The 27,837-nt window shown below is 45.4% G+C and overlaps 1 protein-coding gene across 5 annotated transcripts in view; it reads left to right on the forward strand.

The window, feature by feature from the left end:
- Window positions 1-27,837, forward strand: part of SPRYD3 (SPRY domain containing 3) — a 158,483-nt gene that overhangs the window by 9,005 nt on the left and 121,641 nt on the right. For all 5 annotated transcript variants that reach the window (XM_033936515.1, XM_033936518.1, XM_033936517.1 and 2 more), the window contains exons 2-5: window positions 4,215-4,361; window positions 7,901-7,976; window positions 11,618-11,742; window positions 12,004-12,139. In XM_033936515.1, coding sequence (XP_033792406.1) covers window positions 4,234-4,361; window positions 7,901-7,976; window positions 11,618-11,742; window positions 12,004-12,139 — 465 coding nt within the window. In that variant the 5' untranslated portion in view covers window positions 4,215-4,233. The remainder of the gene's footprint in view (window positions 1-4,214; window positions 4,362-7,900; window positions 7,977-11,617; window positions 11,743-12,003; window positions 12,140-27,837) is intronic.

The following is a 27,837-nucleotide window of genomic DNA, read 5'->3' on the forward strand; positions in this document are numbered from 1 at the left end:
CCTTGCCTTGGATGAGGCCTTCTCTACTTGCTTGGCAGCCTTCATGTCTGCACTGATGATTACTCCCAAGTCCCGTTCTTCTGAGGTCTTAGCTAGTGTTTCTCCATTCAAGGTGTATGTTCTGCATGGATTTCTGCTGCCGAGATGCATCACCTTACACTTCTTTGCGTTGAAGCCCAGCTGCCATGTTGAGGACCAGTTTTCCAACTTGATCAGATCCTGCACCATACCATCCGTGAGATCGCTTTCACCTACTATATTACACAGTTTGGCGTCGTTGGCAAACAGCGCTACTTTTCCCTGAAGCCCTCGGGTCAAGTCCCTTATGAATATGTTAAAAAGGGATGGTCCCAGGACTGAGCCCTGAGGCACTCCGCTAGTCACCCCCGATGTCTTAGAGAGGGTGCCATTGACCATCACCCTCTGAAGTCTTCCACTCAGCCAATCATTGACCCATGCCGTTAGTTTCTCACCTAACCCCATCGATTTCATCTTGTTTAATAGTCTACGGTGTGGGACACTGTCAAACACTTTACTGAAATCCTATGTCCAGAGACTCTCCTGAATCTAGCTTCCCTGTCACCCAGTCAAAGAAGCTGATAAGATTGGATTGGCATGACCTGCCCCTAGTGAATCCATGTTGACAGGGATCCCTCAGATTCTCCTCATCCAATATCGTGTCTAATTTCCCTTTAAGTAGAGTTTCCATGAGTTTACACACTATTGATGTGAAACTTACTGGTCTGTAATTCGCAGCCTCCGCTCTGCAACCCTTTTTGTGCAGAGGAACAACATTGGCAGTTTTCCAGTCCAGGGGGACTCTCCCCGTACTTAGGGAGAGATTGAAGAGCATGGCTAACGGTTCCGCCAAAACATCACATAGCTCTCTGAGCACTCTTGGGTGCAGATTGTCCGGTCCTATGGCTTTGTTCACCTTGAGCCTTGACAGTTCTTTGTAAACATCAGCTAGTGTGAACTCAAACTCCTGAAATGGGTCATCCATGCTTTGCTTTGCATCCAGCCGAGGCCCGTGCCCTGGTGCCTCGCAGGTAAAGACTGAACAGAAGTAATCATTCAGTAGTTTGGCTTTATCGGAGTCAGTTTCCACATAATTCCCATCTGGCGTTCTAAGGCGCACTATCCCATTTGTGTTCTTTTTCCTGTCGCTAATGTATCTGAAGAAGGATTTGTCCCCTTTCTTGATGTTCTTTGCTAGAGTTTCTTCCATACGAAGTTTGGCCTCCCTGACTGCCGATTTGAGTGCTGCAGACTTTGTCTTGTATTCAACGTTTGCTTCTTTTTCCCCCATACGTTTGTATGATAGAAATGCTCTTTTCTTCTCCTTGACGAGGTATGATACCTCATCTGTGAACCATTGGGGTTTCATTTTTCTTTGTTGTTTGGTTACCGATTTTATGTAGCGGATAGTTGCCTCATGAAGGATCGATTTCAAGGTTGTCCACATATCTTCCACATTATCAGTTACTTTTTGAACCTGCAGCATCTGGTAGACGAAATCTCCCATGCGTGCGAAGTCAGTGCCCCTGAAATTGAGTACCCTTGTTTTTGTTTGTGATCTAGGGAAGCCTTTCTTAAGGTTAAACCATACCATGTTATGGTCACTGGTGGCTAGCGTCTCTCCCACCGAGACGCTTTCCCCATTTGTAAGTACCAGGTCCAGGATGGCCTGGGCCCTAGTGGGCTCTAGTACCATTTGTTTGAGCCGTACTCCCTTCATGGACGTTAATATCCTCCTGCTATCACAAGTTGTTGCTGATAGTGTGCTCCAGTCTACATCAGGCATGTTGAAGTCTCCTAATAGAACAGCCTCGCCCCGTAAGGTGATATTCTCAATGTCTTCAATTAATTCTGCGTCCTTTTCCTCCGATTGTTTCGGAGGTCTGTATACCACACCAAGGTACAGGCATTTTTCTCCACCTCTGACCAAGTTTACCCAGATGGATTCCCCAGTATACTTGATATCTGTGATCCTGGTTGTCTTAATGTTCTCTTTGATATAAAGTGCTACCCCACCACCTAACCTACCCTCTCTATCTTGTCTAATCAGGTTGTATCCTGGTATGGTTATATCCCACCCATGAGAGTCCGTGAACCATGTTTCGGATATTGCTACTATGTCTATGTCTGCATTAACTATTTCTGTTTCTAGTTCTTGAAATTTATTCCCTAGGCTGTGTGCGTTAACATACATAGCTCTCCACTCTTTCTGTTTGCTAAGCTCCTGTTGTGAGCCACCCATTTTAGTCAAATTGTCTCCTAGCGATTCGTTTGCAGTAAGGGTACTTACCTCAGACCTAGAAGCGTAATGTTGGTTCGCTACATCAGGATTGTTACTTACTGCTCCAGTGTAAAAGTGGGTACCCACCCCCGACTTACCTAGTTTAAAGCCCTTCGAAGTAGGCGGGTTTCTCTGTGTCCGAAGACATTCTTACCTCTGTTGGTCAGGTGGAGTCCGTCTTGTCCCTGTAGTCCCTGTAGTGTCTCTCCGTGATTCAGGAATCCGAAGTTCATCTCCCAGCACCATCGTTGTAGCCACTCATTCGTCTTCAGGATGCGTTCGTCCCTGTCCCTTCCTCTGCCCCTAACAGGAAGAATGGAAGAGAATACTACCTGTGCTCCTATCTGCTTCAGCTTCTTTCCTAGAGCTCCGAAGTCTCTCGCTATGTCCTCCAGGGTGTTCTTGGCAGTGTCATTCGTTCCGATGTGGATGAGTAGCATGGGGAAATGGTCCTGGGGCCTAAGAAGTCTATCGAGACAGGTGGTCACGTCTCTTATTCTGGCTCCGGGCAGACAGCAGACTTCCCTCGACTGCATATCCGGTCTGCATATCGGTCCCTCGGTGCCCCTCAACATGGAGTCCCTAATGGCTATTACTCTACGCTTCTTTTGGGGGTGTCGATCCATCGTCCCTGGAGATGGAGAAGTGTGTTGATCCTGGTCCACGTCGGTAGTCTCCTCTTGCAAGACCTGGAATCTGTTCTTCAGGCTCAGCTGTGGAGTCGATGTGGAGCTGTCCTGGTGAGAGAAAGAGTGAGAAGGTGAGGAGATTGTAAATGGGGGGGGGGGGGAGGTTCTCCTACGTTTATCTGTGGAGGAGGTCACTAACTGCCAGGAGTCAGTGTCTCCATCCATCTCCTGAACTGCAACAGTTGTTTTCTTTGTCGGCGTCCCTGGAGTCATCATGGGTGATCCGTCACGGGCCCGTTCTGTGATTTGGGATAGTTCCTGCACTATCCCATCGATGTAGGCCTCATCCTCTCTAATGCCTCTCAGACGTTTCACCTCCTCTCTAAGGCTTCTTAGTTCCTGCATGATGTCTTCATCCCGCTGACCGACCTCCTCTGTCTGTGTAGAGGCCGTAATGTACTGCTGTGGGATGGCCTCGGTCTGTGCGGAGACGTCCTTTCCCGGGGCTGTGTTCTTCGTCTGTGTATAGGCCGAGTTCATCTCAGTGCAGGGGATGCCAACCTTGCTTGTAGTTTTCACATTCCTCGTCCGCCCTGCCATAACAAAAGGGAGAGAGTAAATGAGAGAGAGTAAATGTAAGAGTATGAGAGAAGAATGAGAAGAGGAGAATAGTCCCTTTTTTTTTTTTTTTAAAGATAGGTTGTTTTTTTTTTTTAAAGTTTAGAAAATTAGGTTTGCTGCTGGGCTGCCTAGTCTTCTTCTCAAGGCTCCTTCGCAAAGGCGCTCTCGCTAAGGCGAGTGCCTTTGCCGCTCGCCTTCGCCGTGCGCCGAACGGCTGGGCAGAGAGGAAGGAGTTGGTTTGGTGTCAAGGTTTCACAGAGTATGATAGTTTTTCTGCTTTGTTATGAGTAGTACTGGGAAGCCAGGGAGCGTGCTATCTTATATCATGCAGTTCAGTGCTCTCTTTCACTGCCTGCTGGTAGATGGATACAGAACATCTGTCTGTATTCGTCTGTTGTGACTAAGGAAAAGAAAATTATCAGCTAGAACTTAATTTTATCTTCTTTCTGATCTTGGGCCCTTTTTGCTGAGAGTGAGATTAAAATAATTCAGCTGACTTCAGGTATAGGTTGTGATGGGGAATCGGAGAGAAGCCCCTACGATCTTTGAGATGGGCAATAAGACTACTCATCTTCATATTTTGAGCCTTCTGTAGTGATAGTATACTGTTCTTACTTTCTCTATACCCTTGTTCTCAGAGCTCTTTATCTTTTCATCCTGCATAGACTGACCAGCGCAAACACCATGGACGATTTAAATTTGCACTACAGGTTCCTGAACTGGAGAAGGAGGATCCGAGAAATCAGGGAGGTGCGAGCAGTTCGTTATCAGGAAAGATCCAAACATATTATGGTGGATGGAGATACTCTAAGGTAACTTGAATTGGATGTTGGAAACAAGTAAATGAAGAAGGGAGCATAACATTGTGTTGTAGGCAAATGCAATTAACCAGTGTTATGCTAGAAGAACAACACTTCTAGCCATCTGCTGTCCTCTTTGCAGTGTCAGCACTGGACAGATGGTCTGTTCAGTAGTGCAATGCTTCCATTTCAGCATTGGCATTGGAGCAGGCAGTTCCTTCAGTTGCATAATGCCTCCCACAAAACTGCACTGGAGGATACTGCTGGAGACGGTACCACCCTTAATGCCCCTCTTCTAATATAGCAATCACTGAATTGGCTATACCTTCAATTATAACTTCTTCAGATTATATCACACACTTCCAGTATTCTTTCTCCTAATCACAATTATGTCAACCCTTGTATTATATTAAGGGTAAACTCGATCCTCGGAGGGTCAAATTGCCCAATGGTTCTTGTGAGTGGAAATCACCGAACCCAATCTTCATAGGATCCACTGTGGTATTATGATACTGGTGTATCGGGAGGAGTGGCTTCGGTAAAGCATGATAATTTGTGTGGGAGCCTCGACCCTGAGGAAAGCATATGAAACATGGACATGTTGGTGGAGGTGCTCCCATAGAACTATTTAAAAGCTAAGTATTGGAGTTTAAAAATAGATACAATATTGATGAAAAAGTATTATAAAATTATATATATATATATATATATATATATATATATATATATATATATATATATATATATATAAAAGCACAGTGGATCCTATGAAGATTGGGTTCGGTGATTTCCACTCACAAGAACCATTGGGCAATTTGACCCTCTTCTAATATAAGCATAGTGAGAATAGTGTCGCCAGTAAATGTGGTGGTGCACTTCTCTTTTTTTATATATATAATTGTGATCATGGGTTTACATACCCATGGCAGAATTTATCTAAGATGTGTACTGTTTGTGGAAAATGAGTGGTCAGACAAAACACATTTCTTTTATTTTTTTATGGGGCTCATAATTAAAACTTTAAAACGTCCAAAAACCAGCCTAATTTGGCACTTGGACGTCCTAATTGCAGGGCCGTCCAAGTGCCGCTTATCAAAAACAACTTTGTGGATGTGCATCTGCACGTCTAAGCTGCTGTGCATCCAGAGATCAAAAGGGCATTTTGGGAGGTGTGTTATGGGCGGGAATTGGGTAACCTTCAACCTGGATGTACTGCAGCCATAATCAAAGCTTTTCTAGAGGGAACTTAGATGCTGGCAGTTAGACTCGTTTGAGTTGCACGTAAGTTTCACAAAGGTGCCCAAACTGACAAGACCACCAGGAGGATTTAAGGCATAACCCCTTCCCACCACTCAAAGAGTGAAAAAACCCAAAAACCTTTAGGCTTCCCATCAGCTGATCCCGGCAGAGGAATCCCCATCAGCTGAGCTGGTTTTGGGGATTCCTGATGGCTCAGCTGATGGGGATTCCCCTTGCCAGGATCAGCTGTGCTGTGGAGCTCTACAACCCTCCCCCTGACATTCCTATGAAATTCCCGACATCCCCTTGTCATTCCGGACCCCCTCAACATTCCTGGGCCCTTCTCCCACATTCCCGGATCCTCCCATACCTTCGGATAAGAGAGAACTTCGTTTCCTCCTACCTACAGGGCTGCATGCTGCAAATGATAGGGCTTCCCCCTCCCAATGCATCTTGGGGTGCAGTGGGAGGGGCCGAAGGCCCTGATGGGCTCAAAATCGCAATTTTGAGACAATCGCAATGTTTTTTTTCTGGCAACTCTTCTATGCAGCCCATTTTTGTTCAAGTATCTCCTTATTGTGCATGCTGAAACAGCTACATCACTTTGTTTCAGAGAAGCCTGTATTTCAGTAAAAGTTGCTTGTGGATTTTTCTTTTTATCCCTACATAGTTTCCTGACAGTTGTGTGAAATCTTTCTTGGTCTACCTGACTGTGGCTTAGTATTAAACCACCCCTCCCCCCATAATTTTTCTACTTCTCAATCAATTTGATTGGGCTCTGTGGATATCTTTTTATATCCATCTCCTGATTTTTAAAGTTGAATTATTTTTGCTTGCAGATCCTTTGACTGTTCTTTTGCTTTTCTCATACTTCAGTAACCAGCTGTTGGATGAAATGCACGAGAGTTTCTCAAGAGTTAAGAATTCATTGATTGCATTCACAGGAGTGGATACTTATCCTTCATTGCCATCTCAACCTGTGTGTGTCAACTTAAGTGCACAGTACTCCCCTGATAGTTGTGCGGGTTCCGTTTAGGAGCCCCCGCGAATCTTGAAAAACCGTGAATACGGTTTTTCATGGGGGAGACTGGAGAGGGCAGCTGGAGCGCTGGCGAATGAAGGAAATCACTCGCTGTATGCTCCGACCACCTCTTCCTGCACTAAAGTCGGGCCTTACCAATCAGGAGCTGCGTGTCAAAGCAGCTCCTGACTGGATAAGGCACGACTTAGTGCAGGAAGAGGCAGTCGGAGCATACAGCGAGTGATTTCCTTCATTCGCCAGCACTCCGGCTGCTCTCTCCTGCCTCTCCAGCTATCCTCTCCTGGTTAGCGGTTCATGTTCAGAAAATACTGCAAATTACTGGGACCTTGAACCGCCGACTGCGAATGACTGGGGGAACACTGTATATTAGGCCAGACACATTCAAGGGTGTGCAAATTTTTGATCAGGGCAATCAGTGTGAGTTCAGTTATGATTACTAAAGGATAGAATTCTGTGATAATAAATAGCTTCACCTGACCAATATTCCTAAATTTAAATAATGATGTTTTACAGGATCAGTCATATTTTCCACAAATGGTACACATTTTACAAATTCTGCAAGGGGAATGTAGACTTATGATCACAGCTGTGTATTTATAAAATATATGTAACTATATACAGTCAAACCTCGCAAGACGAGCAAAACATTCTCGCAAAACGTGTCTCACAAACCGAGTGTTGACTTGATTTGCGAGCACCCCCCGATAACCGGCATCGCTCCCCCTCCGCTCGCAAAGGGCCCCCTCCTGCTCGAATCGGCACCCCCCCCTGCGAGAACAGGAACCCTCCGCCCGACCAACTTTAACTCACCCCCCCTTTGGCACCGGCACGCAGCCCACAAGAGCTGGTGCCGCTTGTAGATCTTCTTCCCAGTCTCTGCCGGCTTTGAGCATGCATCTGCGCATGCTCAAGCCCTTCTAATTCTCCCTCTCGCCGAGAATCTCAAAGGGGGGGTGAGTTAAAGTTGGTCGGGCGGGGGGGGTTCCTGTTCTCACGGGGGGTGCCGGATCACGCGGGGGGGGGGGGCTTTGCGATTGGGGGGGGAGCATCACCTTGGCCTTGGGGGTGGGGACGTATCAAAGCGTGTTCCCATTATTTCCTATGGGGAAACTCGCTTTGATAAACGAGCATTTTGGATTACGAGCATGCTCCTGGAATGGATTATGCTCGTAATCCAAGGTACCACTGTATAATTTTTTAAAATATGGAATGATATCCATTATCTGTGACGCTTTCACCCATATTTGTGATTTGCTTTCTCCTTCTGTAGCTATCATGGTAACTCGGGGGAAGTGGGATGTTATGTTGCTCCTCGACCTTTAACCAAGGACAACAGTTACTTTGAGGTAACTAATTTTTAATTTTTTTTGCAGATGAATTGTTGTTTGCAAAAGGCTGAATGTATTTGAAGCTGTAAAGAACTGTATTATACACAGATGAATTTAATTTATGTTTGTTTAATCTCTCATTATGTAGTATGTGTGTAGATGCTGTTTTTTTAGTACTTAATATATTTGTTGAATGTAGTGAGATATGTACTGTATGTAAAAAGGTTTTCCATTCCAAAAGGAACACTTCTTGATCAGTGGGTTATTCACTTCTACCTGTGAGTATTTGCAGGTTCAGCTCCGCCTCCTTGTATCAGTGGGCAGTCCTCAGTGTTTTCTTCGGCAAGCAAGTTGAGAAGGTGTCTTTTTTTTTTTTTTTCCTTCTGCTTTGCAAGTAATTTATTATTTTCGGGTTTTAGTCTGAAATGCAATGCTTCTCTGTGCCCCAGAGGTTCCCTAGCCGGCCTCCACTGACACTTAGAATAGTTCGGGATATATTTCCCTTGGAGCCTGGCTCACCCCTGATTTATCAATCACTTGAGCACAGCTTGAGTGGCCCAGTGTTGGTTCAGAGGGCTTTAACGGGTGACAACTACATCACCCCCCTTTAAAAATGTGTGAGATCTGGAATGGATTATCGGTTTCTGAAAGAGTTACCTGGAACCAACCTAATACTTGGTGTACTTGGAGATTCTCTTCAACATGGCAGAAGGCCTTGTTTTTCTTTCGGAGTCGTGCAAGCTGAAGCTCAGGGCCCACATCTTTAGGGTTCCTGGTAATACTAACTCCTATGGCTAGACATGCTTATGTTCTTATGAGACCTGGTGGTCTAGCGGTGGCTGGGTCAGGAGGTAGCCTTTCCGCCTCCTGTCCCAGCTAATTCTAAGAATTTTCACCTCCCTCCCGCCTCCCCTGCATACATTTAGTATCCCTGGTGGTCCAGTGGTGAACCGTGGCAGGAGCAACCATCCTTCGCTCCTGCCCGTGAGGAGCTGCTAGCTAATTGGCTGTCTAGAAAAAGAATAACTAGTGAGAGAATTAAATTTGCTGATGACACAAAGTTGTTCAAAATAGTTAAATCGCAAGAGGATTGTGAAAAATTGTAAGATGACCTTGTGATACTGGAAGACTGGGCATCAAAATGGCAGATGATGTTTAATGTGAGCAAGTGCTAAGTGATGCATGTGGAAAAGAGGAACCTGAACTATAGCTAAGTGATTTTGGGTTCTGTGTCGGGGGTCACCACCTAGGAAAAGGATCTAGGTGTCATTGTTGAGGATACATTGAAACCCTCAACTCAATGTGTGGTGGCAGCTACGAAAGCAAATAGAGTGTTAGGAATTATCAGGAAAGGAATGGAAAATAAAGATGAAAATGTTATAATGCCCTTGTATTGCTCTATGGTATGGCCGCAACTTGAATACTTTGTGCAGTTCTGGTCGCCATATTTCAAAAAAGATATAACTAAATTAGAAAAGGTATGGAAAAGGGTGACAAAAATTATAAAAGGGATTGGATGACTTCCCTATGAGGAAAGACTAAAGCAGCTAGGGCTCTTCAGCTTGGGGAAGAGGTGGCTCAGGGGGATGTGATGGAAGTCTATAAAGTACTGAGTCAAGTGGAAAGGGTAGATATGAATCACTTGTTCCAAAAATATTAGGACTGGGGGCATGCGATGAAGCTACTATGTAGTAAATTTAAAACAAACCGGAGAAAATATTTCTTCACACAACGTGTAATTAAACTCTGGAATTTGTTGCCATAGAATGTGGTAAAATCAGTTAGCTTAGCAGGGTTCAAAAAAGGCTTGAATAATTTCCTAAGAGAAATCCATAGGCCATTATTGAGATGGCTTATTCCTAGGATAAACAGCATAAAATTTGTTTTACTACTTGGGATCTAGCTAGGTACTTAGGACCTGGGTTGGCCACTGTTAGAAACAGGATACTGGGCTTTATGGACCTTTGGTCTGTCCTTGTATGGCAATTCTTATGTTCTCTACTTGATAAGAGGAGAGCTCTTCTCCGTTATCTTGAGGTAACATCTTTCAAATAATCTGTTTTTGCTCACCAGTCCTGGCAGACTGGGAAAACCAACATCTTAGGCTTCTGTTTCCAGATGGATCTGCATGGCCATTTTGTCTGACTACATTGGCTGTGGTAAACAGCCACCAATCGCATTGAAGGCACATTCCATCAGAAGTGTGGCTTATTCATGGGCAAAATCCTGGACAGTTCCTCTCGAAGAGATTTGTAGGGAATCTGCATGGTCCATTCTCCATTCCTTCACGAAGTTTTACAGAGTGGATGTGATGGCGCAAATGGCCACCACTTTTGGGTCCTCGGTACTAGCAGCAGGCTTATCTGCCTCACCCTTGACTTGAGGGGATAGCTTTGGTACATCCCACTGGTCAGGATAATGTTCCTTTTGCACTGGAAGGGAAGATTAGGTTCTTACTCGATAACCTTTCCAGTATAAAGGAGCATGAGTCTTGACGAGCCCCTATCAGATTTCAGTTTACCCTGCTTCCTGTCTCAGACATGTATGTGTACTTCCAAATGCTTGCCTTGGAGTAGCCAAGAGAGTAGGAAGATGATTGATTTTCAGCTGTCCAGCAAGTTCAATAAATGATTCGACAGCTCGCAATGGCAACATCCATGGGCGAACATATAATAGGTGTATAAATGTTAGTTCTGGTTGCTCTCAGGTAGGTAGCATTTTTGGATTCACTTTTTTAGTACTAAGTTCGTGGAGTTTAATTGTTTTTGTTGCAGAGCAGAAAAGACTTGTCTTGGTCAAGGAGTTGCTCAAGCCCTCCTTGTTGTTTCTCCTCTTTTAGGGGTAATCAACTCCTTTGGTGTGAATTGAGGAGATAGGGACTACCCACTGAGCCAAGGAGGCAGAGCCAAAAAGCTGTAAATGTTTTCTGCAAAAACTTGTGGGTGAAGGTGAATAACCCACTGGTCAAGACTCATGTTCCTTTATACTGGAAAGATTATCGAGGTAAGAATCTAATCTTCCCATGTAGACAACATTCCTTTCATTTCCCCCTCACTTTTTTATGTTTCAACAAAAGCAACTGATATTCTCAATAGCTTTCCCTGTTGCTACCCCTTTCCTGCTTCTTCTTTTGAGTTAAATCGTGGAAGTATACTGTATTCCTAGAAGAAATTTAAGATCAGAGTTATTCATGCAACTGGTGGTTGATGATACTACACCCAATCTGCTCTCTCAATTGCAGCATCAAAAAGGTGTAACAAGTTGTCAGGCATTATGTGGTTATATGAGAACTATGGTCAGTTCTGTAAGGCACTTAAAACAGATTTATTTGTGCCAGCATTTATGAGTTAGTTTGTTTTTAGAGAGCAGTAATACAGGAATATGAAGAAAGAATTGAAGAAATGAGATGTGTAGAATAATTGAATTTTAGTAGAATGTGATGTTTGTGAATAATATGGATTTTATGTTTGTTTATGTAACTCACTTAGGTTTTAAGTGGGTGATACATTTTTAAATAAATAACTACTGATTGCATTTGGGAGAGTAGCCAGCCTTCTTTCACAGAGCAGTCTTCCTCAGATTTAAACTTTCCTTTGAATTTCTAGATTTTAGTTAAATGCTATGTTTTGCTAACCTTGCCTTTTCTCTGAATATCTTAGGTATCCATAGTAGATAGTGGTGTGAGGGGAACTATTGCAGTTGGCCTTGTACCCCAGTACTACAGCCTGGACCATCAGCCAGGGTGGCTACCAGATTCTGTTGCATACCATGCAGATGATGGGAAGTAAGTTGGATACTGGTTTCTCCCATTTTCTGTGATGCTGACATGCACTGAGGAGAGTGGGGCAAAATGGTTGAAAAGGGTGGATCAGCCCCTACTTAACTAACTTAAAGTCTTAAATCCACCTTTTGCTCTTGCATTGAATTCCTTTGCTCACATTGTTAGCAGGCCTCTGGCACTGTTGCCAGTGAGGCTGCTTTTACATTAGCTTCAATATCAGTAGGCTCTAAAAGCTTATACTCATTCTGTCTCTGGTGGTAACAGGCTGTACAATGGGCGAGCCAAGGGACGACAGTTTGGAACAAAATGCAGCTCGGGTGACCGAATAGGATGTGGTATTGAGCCGGTGTCCTTTGAAGTACAGACAGCTCAGATATTCTTCACGAAAAATGGAAAGAGGGTGAGAAAAATGGAACTACAAGCGTGGATTGCTTTGATTTGGGTTGTAAGATACAGCTTAATCTAGTTTTTATACAGGGTTTTTCACCTTTCTTTTGCACCTTACAGCATCTTCCTTATCCTTCAAAGCTGCCAGGCTGAACCCACAAGTTGCTTGCAGAATGATCATTTTTTGAACTTTGCCTCTTTCCCAGTGAGCTGCTCCTGCCCTCTCAGTTGTGGTTTGTTTTTTTTTGGGGGGGTGGGGGTGGTTTTTTTTTTTTTTTTTCCAAGCAAATTGGTCAGAAGTACTTCTGCTCTGCTCTTCATTTTTATCATCAAATATATTTTATTGAGCACCAAGAGAAACAACAATCAGAATCAAGAACTAAGAACAACAAGGCAGCTCTTAATTTCACACAAAATCCATCAAACCCACCCCACCAACCCAACCCATCCCCCACCCTCCCCCTCTCACTGATGCCAAACAAAGTGAGGTAAATAAAGGGATAATACTAAGGCCCTAGCAGTTCAAAAGGCGACTATGAGCCACCGGAGATAGTGTGGACCAAAAGGGCTCCCAAATTCGTTGGAAGGCCCATCCAGACAAGGAAGAAATGTCCTGAACTCCTCTCCGTTCCCAAGAAAGCAACATAATAATGTGACTACGCCAAAGGGAATAGTCAGGAGCCTCCGCTTCCATCCACTTAAGCAAAATGCATTTGATAGCAATCACTGCCGTCCAACGAAGGAAAGCGGAGGCCCCAGGCCGATGGGGATGAAAATGCAAAGAGGCTCCAAATAACACCAAGGCTGATCTCCGAACTGTAATGTTCCAGATGTCATCTACAAAAGGAAAAACAGCGTCCCAAAAGGTCTGTATTGATGGACAAGACCAAAACGTGGCCGAGACCTGCGTCCGGAGCACCACAGCGCCAGCAGTCCGCAGTCGGGCAGAGCCCCGCCAGGAAAGCTCTCCGAGGAGAAATGTACAGGTGGAGAGTCAATTTGAAGTGTTCCCAAAAGATAACATATTTACTATACAAAGGCAGCTTTTTAATAGCATTCAAAATGACTTCATCAGAAAATTCCATATTCAAATCTCCCACCCAAGCATCCTGCAATTTAAGACAAGCAAGCATAGGGGACTCGTCTTTCAGATGTCTATGGTGAAATTTCAGCGGGACAGGCTGTTGGGAACCAACCTCCATCAACAATTCTCGACAGGAGGCCGAAAGATGAGTACTCGACAAAGAGGAAATGTAGTGGCGAATCTGAAGGTAGGCATAGACATCTGTACGAGATAGAGAAAATTCCTCACAAAGCAGGTCAAAGGGTTTGATCAGACCCTCATCATCAACCAAATGAAACAAAAAATGAATCCCCTTTTCTTCCCAACGCACAAAGCTAGCATTGTCCACCCCAGGAGGAAAACGGGCATTATAACGTAATGATAAAAAGGGAGAGACAGTAGGACTGAGGGAATGAAACCTACAAACCCAATGCCAGGCCCGACGAAGGGGGCAATGTAACAACGCACTGGGTGTAGAATTCCATTTGGAAAGCAAAGGAGAGTGAAGAAACGCACTAAAGTGGGTATAGGTAAAGCAAGAAAGTTCCAAGGAGGTGTTAGTAAACATGGAGGTGCCACTAAAAAGGTCATTAATGTGACGCATGCCACAAGCAATCATCAAGAGACGTAGATTCAACAACCCCAAGCCACCCTTGTACCAAGGGGAGGCTGCCCTCCTATAGGGCAGGCGAGCCCGCTTGCCCATCCAGAGGAACCGTTGCACCATGCGCTCAAGACGCTTTTCATCATGCGGAGAGAGATATAGGGGAAGAACCTGAAAAACATAGAGCCAACAAGCATATTATAAAGACTCACCCGGCCCAACAAAGAAAGGGGAAGACCCTGCCACAACTGTAGCCGCGACCCGGAGGCAGAAAACAAAGAGCTAACATTTAAAGAGTAGAGGCGGGTAAGATCCATAGAAATGTATACCCCTAAGTAGCGCAGCTCAGATTCCGCCCACCGTAAAGGGAAGAAACCCCGCCAAGAAGTACGAACCGCTGGACAAGAAGGCAAAGCCAAAGATTTGTCAAGATTCAGAGAGAGGCCAGAATGAAAACCAAATTCAGAAATAAGGTCCATTGCAAGGGGCAGAGAAACCTCGGGATCAGTCAGAATTAAAAAGAGATCATCCGCAAAGGCCAGAGTCTGCAAGGACTCACCCGCGACCCGGAGGCCCCACACCTCATCGGTGTGACGTAAAGTACAAAGTAAGGGTTCCAAAAATAGCAGAAAAAGCAGAGGATATAGGGGGCAGCCCTGTCTAGTACCCCGGAAAATGGGAAAGGAATCCGTATGAATACCATTAACCAATAGAGACGCCCTCGGATTAGAATATAAGGAACGGACTGCACTCAGGTAAAACCCCCCCCAGCCCCACATGTTCAAGAGTAGGAAACAAAAAGGACCAATTAACACTATCGAAAGCTTTAGAGGCGTCTAGGCTAACAAACAGCGAATCGATGTTCAATTCCTGGCAATGAGCCAGTGCAAATAGGACCTTGGGCACATTGCGAACTGAGTGCCGACCCCGAACAAATCCAACCTGGTCTTCATGGATAACAGAAGGGAGAAGTGGCGCAAGACGGTTGGCCAAAATGCGAGAAAACAATTTTAAATCAACATTAAGTAAAGAGATCGGGCGATAAGACCCCGGGTCATCTGCCGCCTTACCCGGCTTCAATAACAAAGTAACCAAAGTCTCGTTAGCATAGCGAGGGAATGAGCCTCTCGATAGCCGCATTATAGTAGTCAAGTAAGGGCCCGCAAATGCGGTGAGAGAGAATACGATAAAATTCACCGGAAAACCCATCCGGACCAGGGACCCGACCCGATCGAAGAGATTTGATGGCAACCTGTAATTCCAATGCTTGAAGAGGTTCATTAAGACGAGTCGCCACATCCTCGGCCAAACGCGGCATGCCTGATGAGTGCAAATAGTCAGAAATGAGGTCCCCCGAGATCTCATCTGGTGCAGCATAAAGCCGAGAAAAGAAATCAAGAAGCGTCTCCGCCACCTGCGACGTTTTGGTAACCTGACCCCCCCCAGGAGTCTTAAGAGTCAGAATCGGCCGACAGCCCAGCCGAACATCAACGAGACGGGCCAATAACCGCCCGGGTCGGTTACCAAATCTGTGGAATCTATGTTTATGGAAGGCTGCCCATTTCATAGACCGGGAGTGGAGTAACGAATTAAGCGTAGCCTGAGCAGACAGATAGTGTTCCCGAGTAACGGGAGAGGGAACAGCCTAAAAGGCGCGCTTAGCTGCATCGAGATCACGTTGCAGGGCTATGATACTTCAGTTAATATGTTTGTGTCTGGCACAGAGGAAGGAAATAATATGACCTCGAAGCACGGTTTTGGCGGCTTCCCAAAACAAAATGGGATTTTCCTGATGTTGTGCATTATGTTGTAGATAATCTTCCCATTGAGTCTCCCAAAAAGTTTGAAACTCCACATCTTGGGCCAAATAGAAGGGAAATCGCTAAGAAATAGAACGAACATATGTTGGATCCAAATTTATATCGATCCAAATTGGAGCATGATCTGAAATGGCCAAAGGGCCAATCTCTGCGGACGAAACGGAGGGAAACTGACCCATGGACACAAAAATGTAATCGATGCGAGACCAGGTATTGTGAGCTCTAGAGAGATGAGTATAGTCCCGGGTCTCGGGATGCAAGAGGCACCAGGGATCTACCACCAATAGAGTGTCGCAAAAATCAGCAAGAAGACGTCCTCGAGTTCCAATAGTAGAGGGGGGAGGCCCCGACTTATCCAATTCAGGATCACTAACCAAATTGAAATCACCCACCAAAAGCAAGGGATCACCAGAATACCGGGAGTGAAGAGCAACCAGTTCACGTAAAAAGGCAGATTCCGACGAATTAGGGCCATAAACCACCAGTAACAGATAGCTCCGGTCACCCAACGAAATTCGCAAAAGTAGATAACGACCCTCCGGAGATTTGTCGAGCACCTGCACACCAAGAGGTGAAGATTTCCGAAGCAACACCGCCACACCCCTATGACGTCCAGGCAAAGACGCAAAATAAACCTCCCCCACCCAAGAGCGCCGTAACTTAAGATGTTCCTCATCAGTGAGCCGAGTTTCTTGCAAACAGGCAATATCAGCATGATGTCGCTGAAGCGCAGCCAAAATTTTAGCCTCTTGATCAGGGACGTAATGCCCCCTACATTCCAAGAAGCGAGCCTAAAAGGGGAACTCACAGTGGCCAGAGGAAAGAAAGAAGAAGACTCAAGGACAAGCGATGCCTCAAATGTAAGACCCCAGGAGCCCAGCCTTCCCCAGGGCCGCTAGTGCCACAGTGCGCCAAGACAGAACACAAGAGGAAGGAAAGAAGCTCAAAGGGAGGCACCCCATACAGGCAGGAAATAAGAAGGAAAGAAACAGAAAAGGAAAAATAAAGCCCCAAACTCCCCAGAGGGAGCAGACAATACCTCAAATACCACAAACCCCAAAAACAAAAACCAAACATCAGTGAGAGTAAACCACCCTGTCCCAAATCCCAGCCCCCCACCCCCCATCGAACAACCCAACCCAACAACCCAGCCCACCCACCCCCAGAACTCTAAAACCCCCCTTAAACCTATACTGGAAAAAAACCCACCCCGCACCACCTGGGTAGCACAAAGTGAGGGAGTCACTACCTCGTGATCGGGGCCTCCAGTCCCCCCCAAACCACAATAGAAATACAGAAATCAGCAATAACAAGAAGAACAAAAGCTCAACATTTTGCAGGCAGAGCACACCAAAACAAAACAAGCATCACCCCCCCTCCCAGAATGAAGAAAACAAAGAGAAATACAGGCTGTCCCACCCCAATACCAGTCAGAGTCAGAGCCAAACCCCCATCTGTATGAAAGAAACCAACCCAAGGCAAGCCACGGGAGACTGATATCACAACCCAGACCATAGACAGAAAGGGGGAGGGGGGCGAAAGGTACGAACCCACAGCCACACACCAAAGAAACCACTCACATGAAGGCCATACAAACACATGTTGAAACCCAACAGAGAGAACCCCAGAAAACCCCCAAAAAAGAACACAAGCACACTAAGCTCTCACAGGCATCCCAGCCCCGAAGCAACCAGCCATCCAACCCAGAAATAGAAATATCCCGAAAACCCCCAAGTCGAGAGCATACTCACCAGACACATACCCAGCCGCCTTCATCACTCACATAAACCCCCTGTAAGAATTCCTGGCAAAATAAGTACCAACTGACCCTCGCACTCAAATAAAGAAGGAAACAAGCAGGCCAGCAGAAGACCTGGCACCTGCAAGTCAGCAAATTCAGCCCAAACAAGGCCAACCAACCCTCCCCACAAACAACACCATACACTCAAAGGGAACAAGGCAGCACAAGTTCAAAAAGTACTCGAGGTCAAGGCACTCACTCAACACAAATCCCACCAGGCCCATAAACAAGGGGAAAGCAAGGCAAGAAAAAAAAAAAAAAAAAGTCTCATCATGAAGAATTAGAGGTGCTATGTTCCTCCGGCAGCACGTCCAAATAAGCTTGAGCAGTATGCACAGTATCAAAAGTCTTCCACCCCGCACTCGTCCAAACCTTCAAGAGCATGGGGTAGAGGAGCATGAACCGCCGTCTGCGATTGTGTAAAGCAGAACACACTGGGGAAAAGAGGCGACGACGTTCCTGCAGGGCTGGGGAATAATCCTGAAACAGTCTAACTGGATCCCCATTGTAGCAAAGGTCATTCCTCTTTTGCTTGTATAAGCGCATTAATTCAGCCTTATGAGCATAATTATGAATCTTCAAGATAATCACCCGAGCCCGGGTATGATCATCCCGCTGCTTGCCCAAACGGTGTGCTCTTTCCAGCTGCAACAGCCCCATTCCTGCAGGCAGAGGAAGCTCCTTGCGGAGCCAAGACTCCACTGTGTGCAACAGGCTGGCATCCGAAACTGATTCTGGAAATCCCACCAGCCGCAGATTGTCTCTTCTAGCACGATTTTCCAGGTTGTCAAGTTTCTCCGTCTGCCTGCGCACTTGTTCCTTTAAAGCAGCGAGCTCGGCTGCCGAAGTAGTCTGCGCGTCCTCCGTCGAAGCAACCCGGGTCTCAAGATCTCCGGTGCGGCGCGTGGTATCGGCCAGCAGATTTTCAAATGCAGATAACTGCCCCGACAACTGCTCGAAGCGAGCTTCCAAAGCCCGCACCACAGACGCCGAAAGCGCTTCAATGTGCTCTGTTGAAAGTTGAAGCGTGGGGCCTGGCTCATGCACCGCCATCTTAGGGTCAAGTTTCTGAGAGGGAGTCGATTTTTCCTTGTCCGTCCGAGTGGCTCTCCCACTCATACTCGGGCTCAAAGAATGGACAAATTTGTCCATACACTCCCACCGCCCAAGTCACAACGAAACACTAAATTCAAAGAGAAATGTGGTAGGGAGAGGACCTGAGGCCCCGGAACTCAAGCAGAGCACGTCTTGCTCCGCTCAGCACATCTTCATTTTTATTATTTCTGGGTATTTATCTAACAGTTCAATTGGAAGCTCGTTGTACAGAGGTTCCCACTTGAAGATGCAGATTCATGCTGCTGAAGTCTGCTGCTAGTAGGATCAGTCCTTGGGGACACCTAGCTAGCCAGCCTGCTTTTGTATTTTTTGAGCTCGGGGGCTGCTCACATTCCTGATTTTATAGGAGCTTGAGCACAGGATGATTGACTCCTTTCCGGCTTGGCTGAGAATAATAGTGGGCCGGCTGCATAGTCCTCTCCCCCTTTGCAGTGTGAAGTTTTTGGTCCGACTGGTGGCAGCATTCTAGAGATGAAATAGGCAGGCAGCCAGAGCTAAGGTCCCCCACTTCTAAAAACCCCTTTTTCTGTATTTCTTATCCTTCAGGGAAGTCCCCACGGGCCGTTTTTGACACAGTTTTACTGACAGCGGCCACCTTAGATTTTAAACTTTTTTTTTTCTCTTAAAACCTCTATCTGCCTCAAACCCCTCGATTTTACTTAAAATCAATAGGGATGACCCCTCAGGCCTTCCAAGCCTTATATCATGCCAGACTTGTGCTGGATGGCTGGCCGAGGAGCATCCATGTCCCATGTGCGATGAAACTTGCAGGGGAAGGGCGGGAACCTTGTCCTCAGCCTCTTCAGAGTCTTCCAGGGCTGGGTATCTGCAGGAGGCACTTTTCCAAGGGAAGAGACCATTTCTAGAGCCCTCCGAAGGTGTATTGGTCAAATGCAGACGTGCAGTGGCCGCTGAGCCCAGGAGGACTGACGGGGTTCCTGCCGGAGTCCTCAAGACCTCCATTACAAGGATTGAAAGTAGCTTCAAAGAAAGGGGGCTTTTAGCTTTGATTTGAATAGTGTAGAAATGGAGCATGACGTATTGACTCTGGCAGCCTGATCCAGGCATATGATGCGGCGAGAAAGAAGGGATGGAGTTTGGAGTTGGCAGTGGAGGAGAAAGGTACAGATAAGAGGAACTTACCCAATGAACAGAGTTCACGGGGGAGGGGGGGGTGCATAGAGAGAGATAAGTGAGGAGAGATATTCCATCAGCCTTACCTAATTTCATATTTGAGTTCTTTCAGTACCCTGGGATGTATACCATCTGGTCCAGGTGATTTATCACTCTTTTACTTGTCAATTTGGCTTAGTTAGTACATCTTCCAGGTTCACCGAGATTTCTTTCAATTCCTCCGCCTCATCACCTTCAAAACCATTTCCGGTTCAGGTAGATTTCTTAAATCTTCTTTCATAAAGACTGAAACAAAGAATTCATTCAGTCTCTCTGCTATCCTTTTTTTCATTTTTTAAAGGATGTTTTCTTGACTGTAATAGCTTCTTTCATGTCGTCTTTAAACTATGCCGGCTCTCGTTTTCTTTTCTTTCCACCTTTGCCGCTACTGTAGATTTCTTTAGCAACGTCACTCCAGTTATCAGCTCAAATTTGATTGTTTTGATCAACATTTCCCAGTGGACCCAACACAGTTACCTACCATACTATGTTCTGCATTGCACTAAGGGCTAAATCTAAAATAGCTCCCCCTCTTGTTGGTTCCTGGACCGGTTTCTCAAAGAAGCATTCATTTGATGTCTAGGAATTTTACCTCCCTAGCTTGCCCTTGTGTGTGTATGTACACTTCCCTCTCCCTATTCGTGGTTTTGATGTTCGCGGTTTGTTTTATTTGCAATTTATTTATTTTCCCCCCCCCCCCAGGCCCTCCCTCCCGGAGAATCGCTCACATCGAAAAAAATGGCCCCGGGATTTGGATCGGAGGCGGAGGGGGAGAGGCGATCGGAGGAGGAGGAGGCGAGCGGAGGCGGGCAATCGGAGGCGGAGGAAGCGAGCAGCCACCCCAGGAGCACAGACCTTACTTGATGGTCTAGCAGTGACGCGGGGGAGGAGCGATCTTCCTACACTCCTGCCCTGTGCAGAGCTGTGCTGTAGACTCGTGAGACCAAGGGAACTCACAGCACGGCTCTGCACGGGGTAGGAGTGTAGGAAGATTGCTTCTTCCTTGTTTTACCCTCTTGACCACCAGGTAAGGTCCGGGGGTGGGTCAGAGCCGGCCCAAAAGTTATTTGCAAATTTTCCCTGTTTGCGGGCTGGCTCTGCCCCTAACCCCCCCAAATAAGGAGGAAGAAGTGTACATAGTATTGGTATGTATTTGTACAGTGTTCTCCCCAGAAATTTTTTCCAGCCGGGTGGCATGAAAAAGTAGCCAGGTGGGCGGGATGGGGAAATTTGGTGGTGAGGAAAATTAACCCCCTCTTTTACTAAGGTGCGCTAGCATTTTTAGCGCATGCAAACCCCTGCACTACGTAGGAAAACTAACGCCAGTTCAATGCTGGCGTTAGTGTCTAGCGCGCATGGCAATTCTGCACACACTTAAGCGCACGCTAAAACCGTTCAATATGACTTCCTTTTTTAAGGTTTGACACTTGTGCCAGAATATTTTTACTAAATTTAAGACGTATCCAATTCTAGAAGGGAACAATTAGATATTTGCCCTCTTTCAAATGGTATAGAGGTTTAAAAAGGGAAATGCGTTAATGAAGTCATTAGGTTCAATCTAGTCATTTATTTCTGCATGAATTTAAACAACTAAAAAAAAAAGATAAAATATAGCTCATCCAGTCATACAAGAAATGGCTCTATAGCACCTCTAATAATGTTTTGATCACTAGGTTCCTTCTTGAGATCTCACTGAAGATATGAAATAGATGCGCTCGCCACTTGCAGACCTCTTCCACATAATTTATGGAGAGGTGTTACTGAGCCTTGAAAGAAACCTGTGTGATTGATCTTTATCTGCTACTTTTTTTGCTGTACACTTCCCTCTCTGTATTCGCAGGGGTTAGGGGCAGAGCCGGCCTGAAAATATTAAAAAACCGTGAATAATATTTGGACCGGTTCTGCCCCTAATCCCCGCTTCCCCCAGCTATTTTAAGCCCTGAAAGCCCCCCTTAAGCCTTACCTGGTGGTCTAGTGGGTTTTCAGGCAGGAGCGATCTTCCCACGCTCCTGCCCCGTGCAGATCGCTCACAGGAAATGGCTGCCTTGAACTCCCGTAGTCTCTCAAGCCATTTCCTGTGAGCGATCTGCACGGAGCAGGAGTATGGGAAGATTGTTCCTGCCCCGAAAACCCGCTAGACCACCAGGTAAGGCTTAAGGAGGCGCTTACAGGGCTTAAAATAGCCTGTTCCGCCACTTATTTCTGTCAGATGGGATGATCAGTGACACTCAGAAAAGCACACAGACAATATAAAAGCATAAACAATAACCCTTTATTATATATATATATATATATATATATATATATATATATAAGAATTAAATAGCTTCACCGTAATCCCAGGCAACGACCATCCTTCACAATTGGGAATCCCTGCAATTGATAGGTGGGTGGACACGGGAGACTGTCCCTTTAGACGTCTTGGATTTCTAATGTTAGGGGCAGAGTCCCGTCCTTATAAAGGGTGAAAACTGCTGAGTTCATAGCTAAACAGCTGGTCCTGCAGTAACCAGCGTCCTTTACTACGATTCAGGCACACCCGGTCCTGGTCTCTTGTTCTTTGTTTTGGCAACACCCAGGTCAAGGAGGTCAGGATAGCAGATAAGCAGACTTGTTGCAGAAACCAGCTTTCCATCTGGTTTTACTGTCCTTTTGTTGTTGTTTTGGCAACACCCAGGTCAAGGAGGTCAGATAAGCAGACTTGAGGAGACATATCACGTAGTATGTTGAGTTTCAGTTACCCCCTGGCCATAGGCATAACATAGCCTGAAAGTGAAAATGCATTTTTTGGTTTAAAACCGCGAATAAGCGAATCCGTAGATATGGAATTTGTGAATACGGAGGGGGAAGTGTAGTGCAAAGTGAGAGCTAGGGCAAAACAGTTTAGGTAAAGAAGCAGGTAATAATTAGCAATGTATTAAAAATATTTTATTTTTATTTGCTTATAATGTCATTTGAAAGCTGCTTGATTTTAATACAACTTTAATTTAATTCTTTATAGTGTGTGTGAGGGTGGGGGGGGTGGAACATTACCTACATCAACAGTAAAGTTAGAATAGGGTCATTAAATCCAGTGGCTAGTATATATGACAGCCAGTGCTGTTCATTTTTTAACAACCCCTTCCTCTATATAAAAAAGTTATTTTTAGTAATAATCCATGAGTCACACAACAAGAGTGCACCTAGGAAAAGGCAGCATCTTAAACACTGCTGTGAGCACTAGAACACCAACACACATAATGTAAAACTAAACAAGCCAGATCCTGCACAGTCAATTGATCCTGTACAGTCATTGCTAACAGAAAGCCATGTCCTTTTCATACACACAGAAAGATACACCCTCGCCCAATATGGAATAATCACAAACTAAAAATAGAACTATGTAGACAAAAGTTAAACTGAACCAAGAAACCAGACTCTGCATACAATGCAACACCACAGAAACAGTGACACATCCTCTAATACTGTGCAAAATATAAAGACAGTAGATGTAAATTTGAAAAAAACTGCTACATAACAATCACTACTTTACAAATTAACAAACAGAAATAAAACAAATAATGAGAAAGAAAATACCATTTTTTGAACTAATCCATTTTTCAATTAGCTTTCAGAGGCCAAATCTTTCTTTAAGACAGTACAGCAGGGGTGCCCACACTTTTATAGCTTGCATGCTACTTTTTAAAATGACCAAGTCAAAATGATCTACCAACAATAAAATTTTTAAAAACACAAAGCACACTATACGCAGAGAAAATGTTAATTATCATTTGTATTTGAGGGGTTTTTTTTTTTTTTCAGATGTCTAGGCAGATGACTTTAAAATATGCAGTCACCTCAGTAACAACTATACAAAAATAGACAAATATACCCCTCTCCCCTTTTACTAAACCGCGAGAGTGGTTTTTAGCGCAGGGAGCTGCACTGAATGTCTCCACACTGCTCTCGATACTCATAGGCTCCCTGCCCTAAAAACCACTATCGCGGTTTAGTAAAAGTGGGCCATAGTACAATCGCAGTACTTATATAGGAATGGGGTGGGTTATGTATAATTTTTGGAATTACTATTTGTAAAAATAGGGAGGGATTTATAACTTCTGATTATATATAATTTATAATATATACTGTTTATAAATTAAGTTTTATTAATGATAGATACAATGATATATAGTAATTAATTATATTACTTGTGAATCAATTATTGTAAAAATGGAAATTAATAAATAAAAATTTAAAAGTGGGCCATAGTGCAAAATATAGAAGGCAGATATAAATTCTCAAAACGGACACATTTTGATAACTAAATTGAAAATAAAATCATTTTTCCTACCTTTTTGTCTGGTGATTTCATGAGTCTCTGGTTGCACTGGCCTGGCTTGGGGAGGCAGAAAGAAAAAGATCGCAAAGGCAACGCAATCGACTCACATTGCCTTTGCGATCTACTGGTCAATCGCGATGGACCATTTGGGCACCCCTGCAGTACAGTATACTGCTATTATGGTATCCTGTCCTGACCTGAGGAAAGGGGTTTAGTTCCCAAAAATTCCCTTATTTCCATTTCCTATTTATAAACTTTAATTAATACAGTTACAATACTACTTGATTCTACGTAAAGCAACCCAAAATATTTTTTTCTACCTTTTGTCGTTTCTGCTTTAATCATCTTCTCTTTGCTCTCTTCTTTCTATTCAGCGTTTGTCCTCACTCCCTTCCATGCAACATCTGTCCTTTCTCTTTGCCCCTTCCACCCAGTTTCTGCCCTCTCTCTCTCTCTATCCCTTCCATCTACTGTCCACCCTCTCTCTGCCTCTTGCATCCACTATCCACCCTCTCTGCCCTTTCCATCCATGTCCGCCCTCTCTCTGTTCCATATGGCATCTTTCCTCTTTCTATGACCCTTCAATAAACTGTATATCCTGTGCCCTTTCTCTCCTTTGTACATGATTCATTTCAGCTTCACCCCCTCCCCTATGCTCTGGCATCTCTCTCTTCTCCTTTCCTTCCTTCCTTACCACTCCAGCCCATGGTCTGGCATCTCTATCTCCTTTCCTTCTCTCCCCATGCCCTGGCATCTCCCACCTCTCTCTCCCTCCTTCTCTGGCACCTCCTCTCCTTACTTTCCCTCTGGTCTGGCTTTTTGTCTCCTTTAGTTTCCCTTCCTTCCCCCAATGCCCTGGCATCTCTCTCCTGCCATCTCTTCTCCTTCCTTTCTCTCCTTCCTTCCACCTGGTCTGGCATCTGTCTCCTTCCCTCTCATATCCCCCGACATCTCTTCCCCCCTTCCATGGTCTGGTAGCTCCTTTCCTTTCCTTCCCTCCCATGGTCTTGGCATCTCTTTCCTGTCCTCTCCCTTCCCTGGTCTTCCTTCTCCCCTCCCCCCTCCCCAATTGGATGCAGCAGCTTTTCTCTTCCTCTTCCCCCAAAAATTGGGTGCAGCAGCCGGAACATTTCTTCTCCCTCTCCCTCCAAAAATGGGTGCAGCAGCAGCAACATTTCTCTTCCCCCTCCCTCCATCCCAAAAATGGGTGCAGCAGAACATTACTCTTCCCCCTCCCCTCCCCCATTCGGTGGTGCAGCAGCCTTTCTCTTTCTATCCCTCCTAGCTCACACACCTGGCAGAGTCGCTAGGCAAGTTGTAAGCTTCCCTCCATCGCTGACCTATCTTCCATAGGTCAGCGATGGAGGGAAGCTTACAACTTGCTGCTCTTCCTTGCTTCGGGCCTTCCTCGTTGCTGGGTCCTGCCTTCGCGGAAACAGAAAGTAGGCAGGACCCGGCAGCGAGGAAGGCCAGAAGCAAATTGTAAGCTTCCATCCGTCGTTGACCATTCTCCTGCCTGTCTTCCTGCCTTAGCCCGTAGTGAACTCATGCTTTGGGGCTCTAAGGTGTGCATGCCGGCTTCCCTTCTCTTCCCCCTCCCCCGGGACGTAACTTCCAGTTTCGAAGGGAAGCCAGCACTCACACCTTAGAGCCCCAAAGCATGAGTTCGTGTCTCCAAGCCGGTGAGAGGTGTGTGGGGTTTTTTTTGTTGTTGTTGTTTTTTTATGTTGAGTGGCGGCGGCGGCAGCAGTAGTGAGATTCACGTTAGATGACAGCCGGACGGTCATCTAAATTAGCTGGGTGCAGCGCCAGGCTAAAAGGCCCTGGGGAGAACACTGTTGCATGTGTGTGTCTGAGAGATATATAATCTCACAGGCACACACTCATATAGTATATGTTTGCAAGTATGTAATATGTTTTGTAAAATGTCTGGAACTGTTAGATTTATCTTTTAAAATGTTTATATATCACCAATATATATGGGCTCATAATTGTCTATTTTCTTCATGCCTGTTGAAGCACACAATACATATTTCTGTTACATCCCTTCTGGATTCCATACGTTAAGTGTTCAATCCCAACCCATAGTCTGGGTGTTTCAAAAATCTACATTTTTTCTGAACACATGCTTCACCCCTTTAGCCTGTGAGTCAGCAAACAACCTTAGTTTCAATTTCTGCAAGCAGTCCAAGCAGAAGTCTTTTGTGGTTGCTTCTCTTCTGTTTCTTATTTTTTCTTTTAAAGTTCATTTTTTGTTGGCTTCAGTGCCTTGAGACTCCTCCCCAGTGGTCCCCTCTCAGAAAAGGACGCAGTCCTGCAGAGCTGGACTGCAGCTTCACAGAGAAACCCTGGTGGATCTGTGGAGCCAGCCTACTGTGTACCACACTCTTCAAGTTCCCGGGGTCCTTTCCCATGGAAGTCTGCTGGCTGGTGACTCTGTCACAGGTTTCTAGCATAGGCGTGTGCGTCTGGACAGAAACCCTCCCGCCCCTGACCGAGTGGCAGAGGATCCGTGGGGGGCGGAGGTTGAAGTCTGTCTGGCCGGCTGGCAGTCTGAAGATCTTCAAGTCTGATGCATTTGGAGCAGTTTCTGAGGCAGACAGTCCTTTTTTCTCCACTCAGCTGCTTTAAAAACGCTGACAGACGAAGGTACTACATAGACTTTGAGTACCTCCATTATTTCCTATGGGAACTTCGGGGGTGGCTTGTGGATCGATTTTTACTTTTTTCTTTTTTTTTTTTTTGCAGTTTCTGTGGGTAGGGTTCAGGTCCCCCATCTCCCCAGACCCCAAATCACTATTTTTTTTAATTTTCATTTTTTGGTTACTTTTTGCCATTTTTGGAATGAAATCGTGACACTGGCCATCTTGGATTTTAAAATCTATCTTTTTTTTGTAACTTTGATTTCTGCCTCAAAACCCACTCGATTTGACTCAGAATCAATAGATAGACTTCCAAACCTCTTATCTATTGACTGTGGACATTGATTGTGCTGGATCAGCGAATGCGTATTGCATGCCTTAGCATGCCGGGGGAGGGGGTAGGAGCATGGAGCTGGCCTGGGTCTTTGCCTTCCGAAGAAAATCTCAACCAGCATCAGCATTCCTGCGTTCCAAGTTTGGAGACTCTTTTGACGCGACGCATGTATCTCAACAGAGCTCTGCTATGGTAGCGGCATAGGCCTTTCACTGGATTTTATTCAGCTTCTCTGAATGGCGTATCCTCAGACTCTGCTCATTTGATGCAGTCGGTGGGCGTGTCTATGGCATCTGTGACAAAGCTTCCTGTTTGAGAGCTCTCTTATCTGGCCATGCCAGACCTTGATTACAGTAGTTGCCATGCAGATTTTGTGTTTCTTCCACCTCCTGCCACTGTGTTTAATTTAGATCCGGCTGATGTCTTTGCTGAGACCTGCCCTGAGCATCTGGATTGAAGATGCTGATCTTTCTTCACATTTCCAGCGGGCTTCTGTCCACCTCTACAGTTGATGTTCTGAAAGAACTTCATTTGGATTTTCCACCTTCTAGCCTTTGGTCCTAGACTGTTCATCTGTGCTTTTTCCATTCTGTCCATAGCTCCTGGGTCTAGTTTCAGAACAACATGATCCCTGGAAAGCCCTTTACAATCTGCTAAAGCTATATCTATGCTTTATCACCTGGATCCTGGCTTTTTGGTGGGGTTGAACAGCCTGAGGTAGATTCCGCCATGGTGCAGGTTTTCCAGCACGCAGCCCTCCCTAGTGCTGGGGGAGTGAAGTTTCAGGACTCTTAGGATCGCAGGAGGTTGTTATGATACAAATTTTCCTTTCTAGCATCC

Source organism: Geotrypetes seraphini, chromosome 3, assembly GCF_902459505.1.
Source record: "Geotrypetes seraphini chromosome 3, aGeoSer1.1, whole genome shotgun sequence".
In the NCBI taxonomy this organism is placed as follows: Eukaryota; Metazoa; Chordata; class Amphibia; order Gymnophiona; family Dermophiidae; genus Geotrypetes; species Geotrypetes seraphini.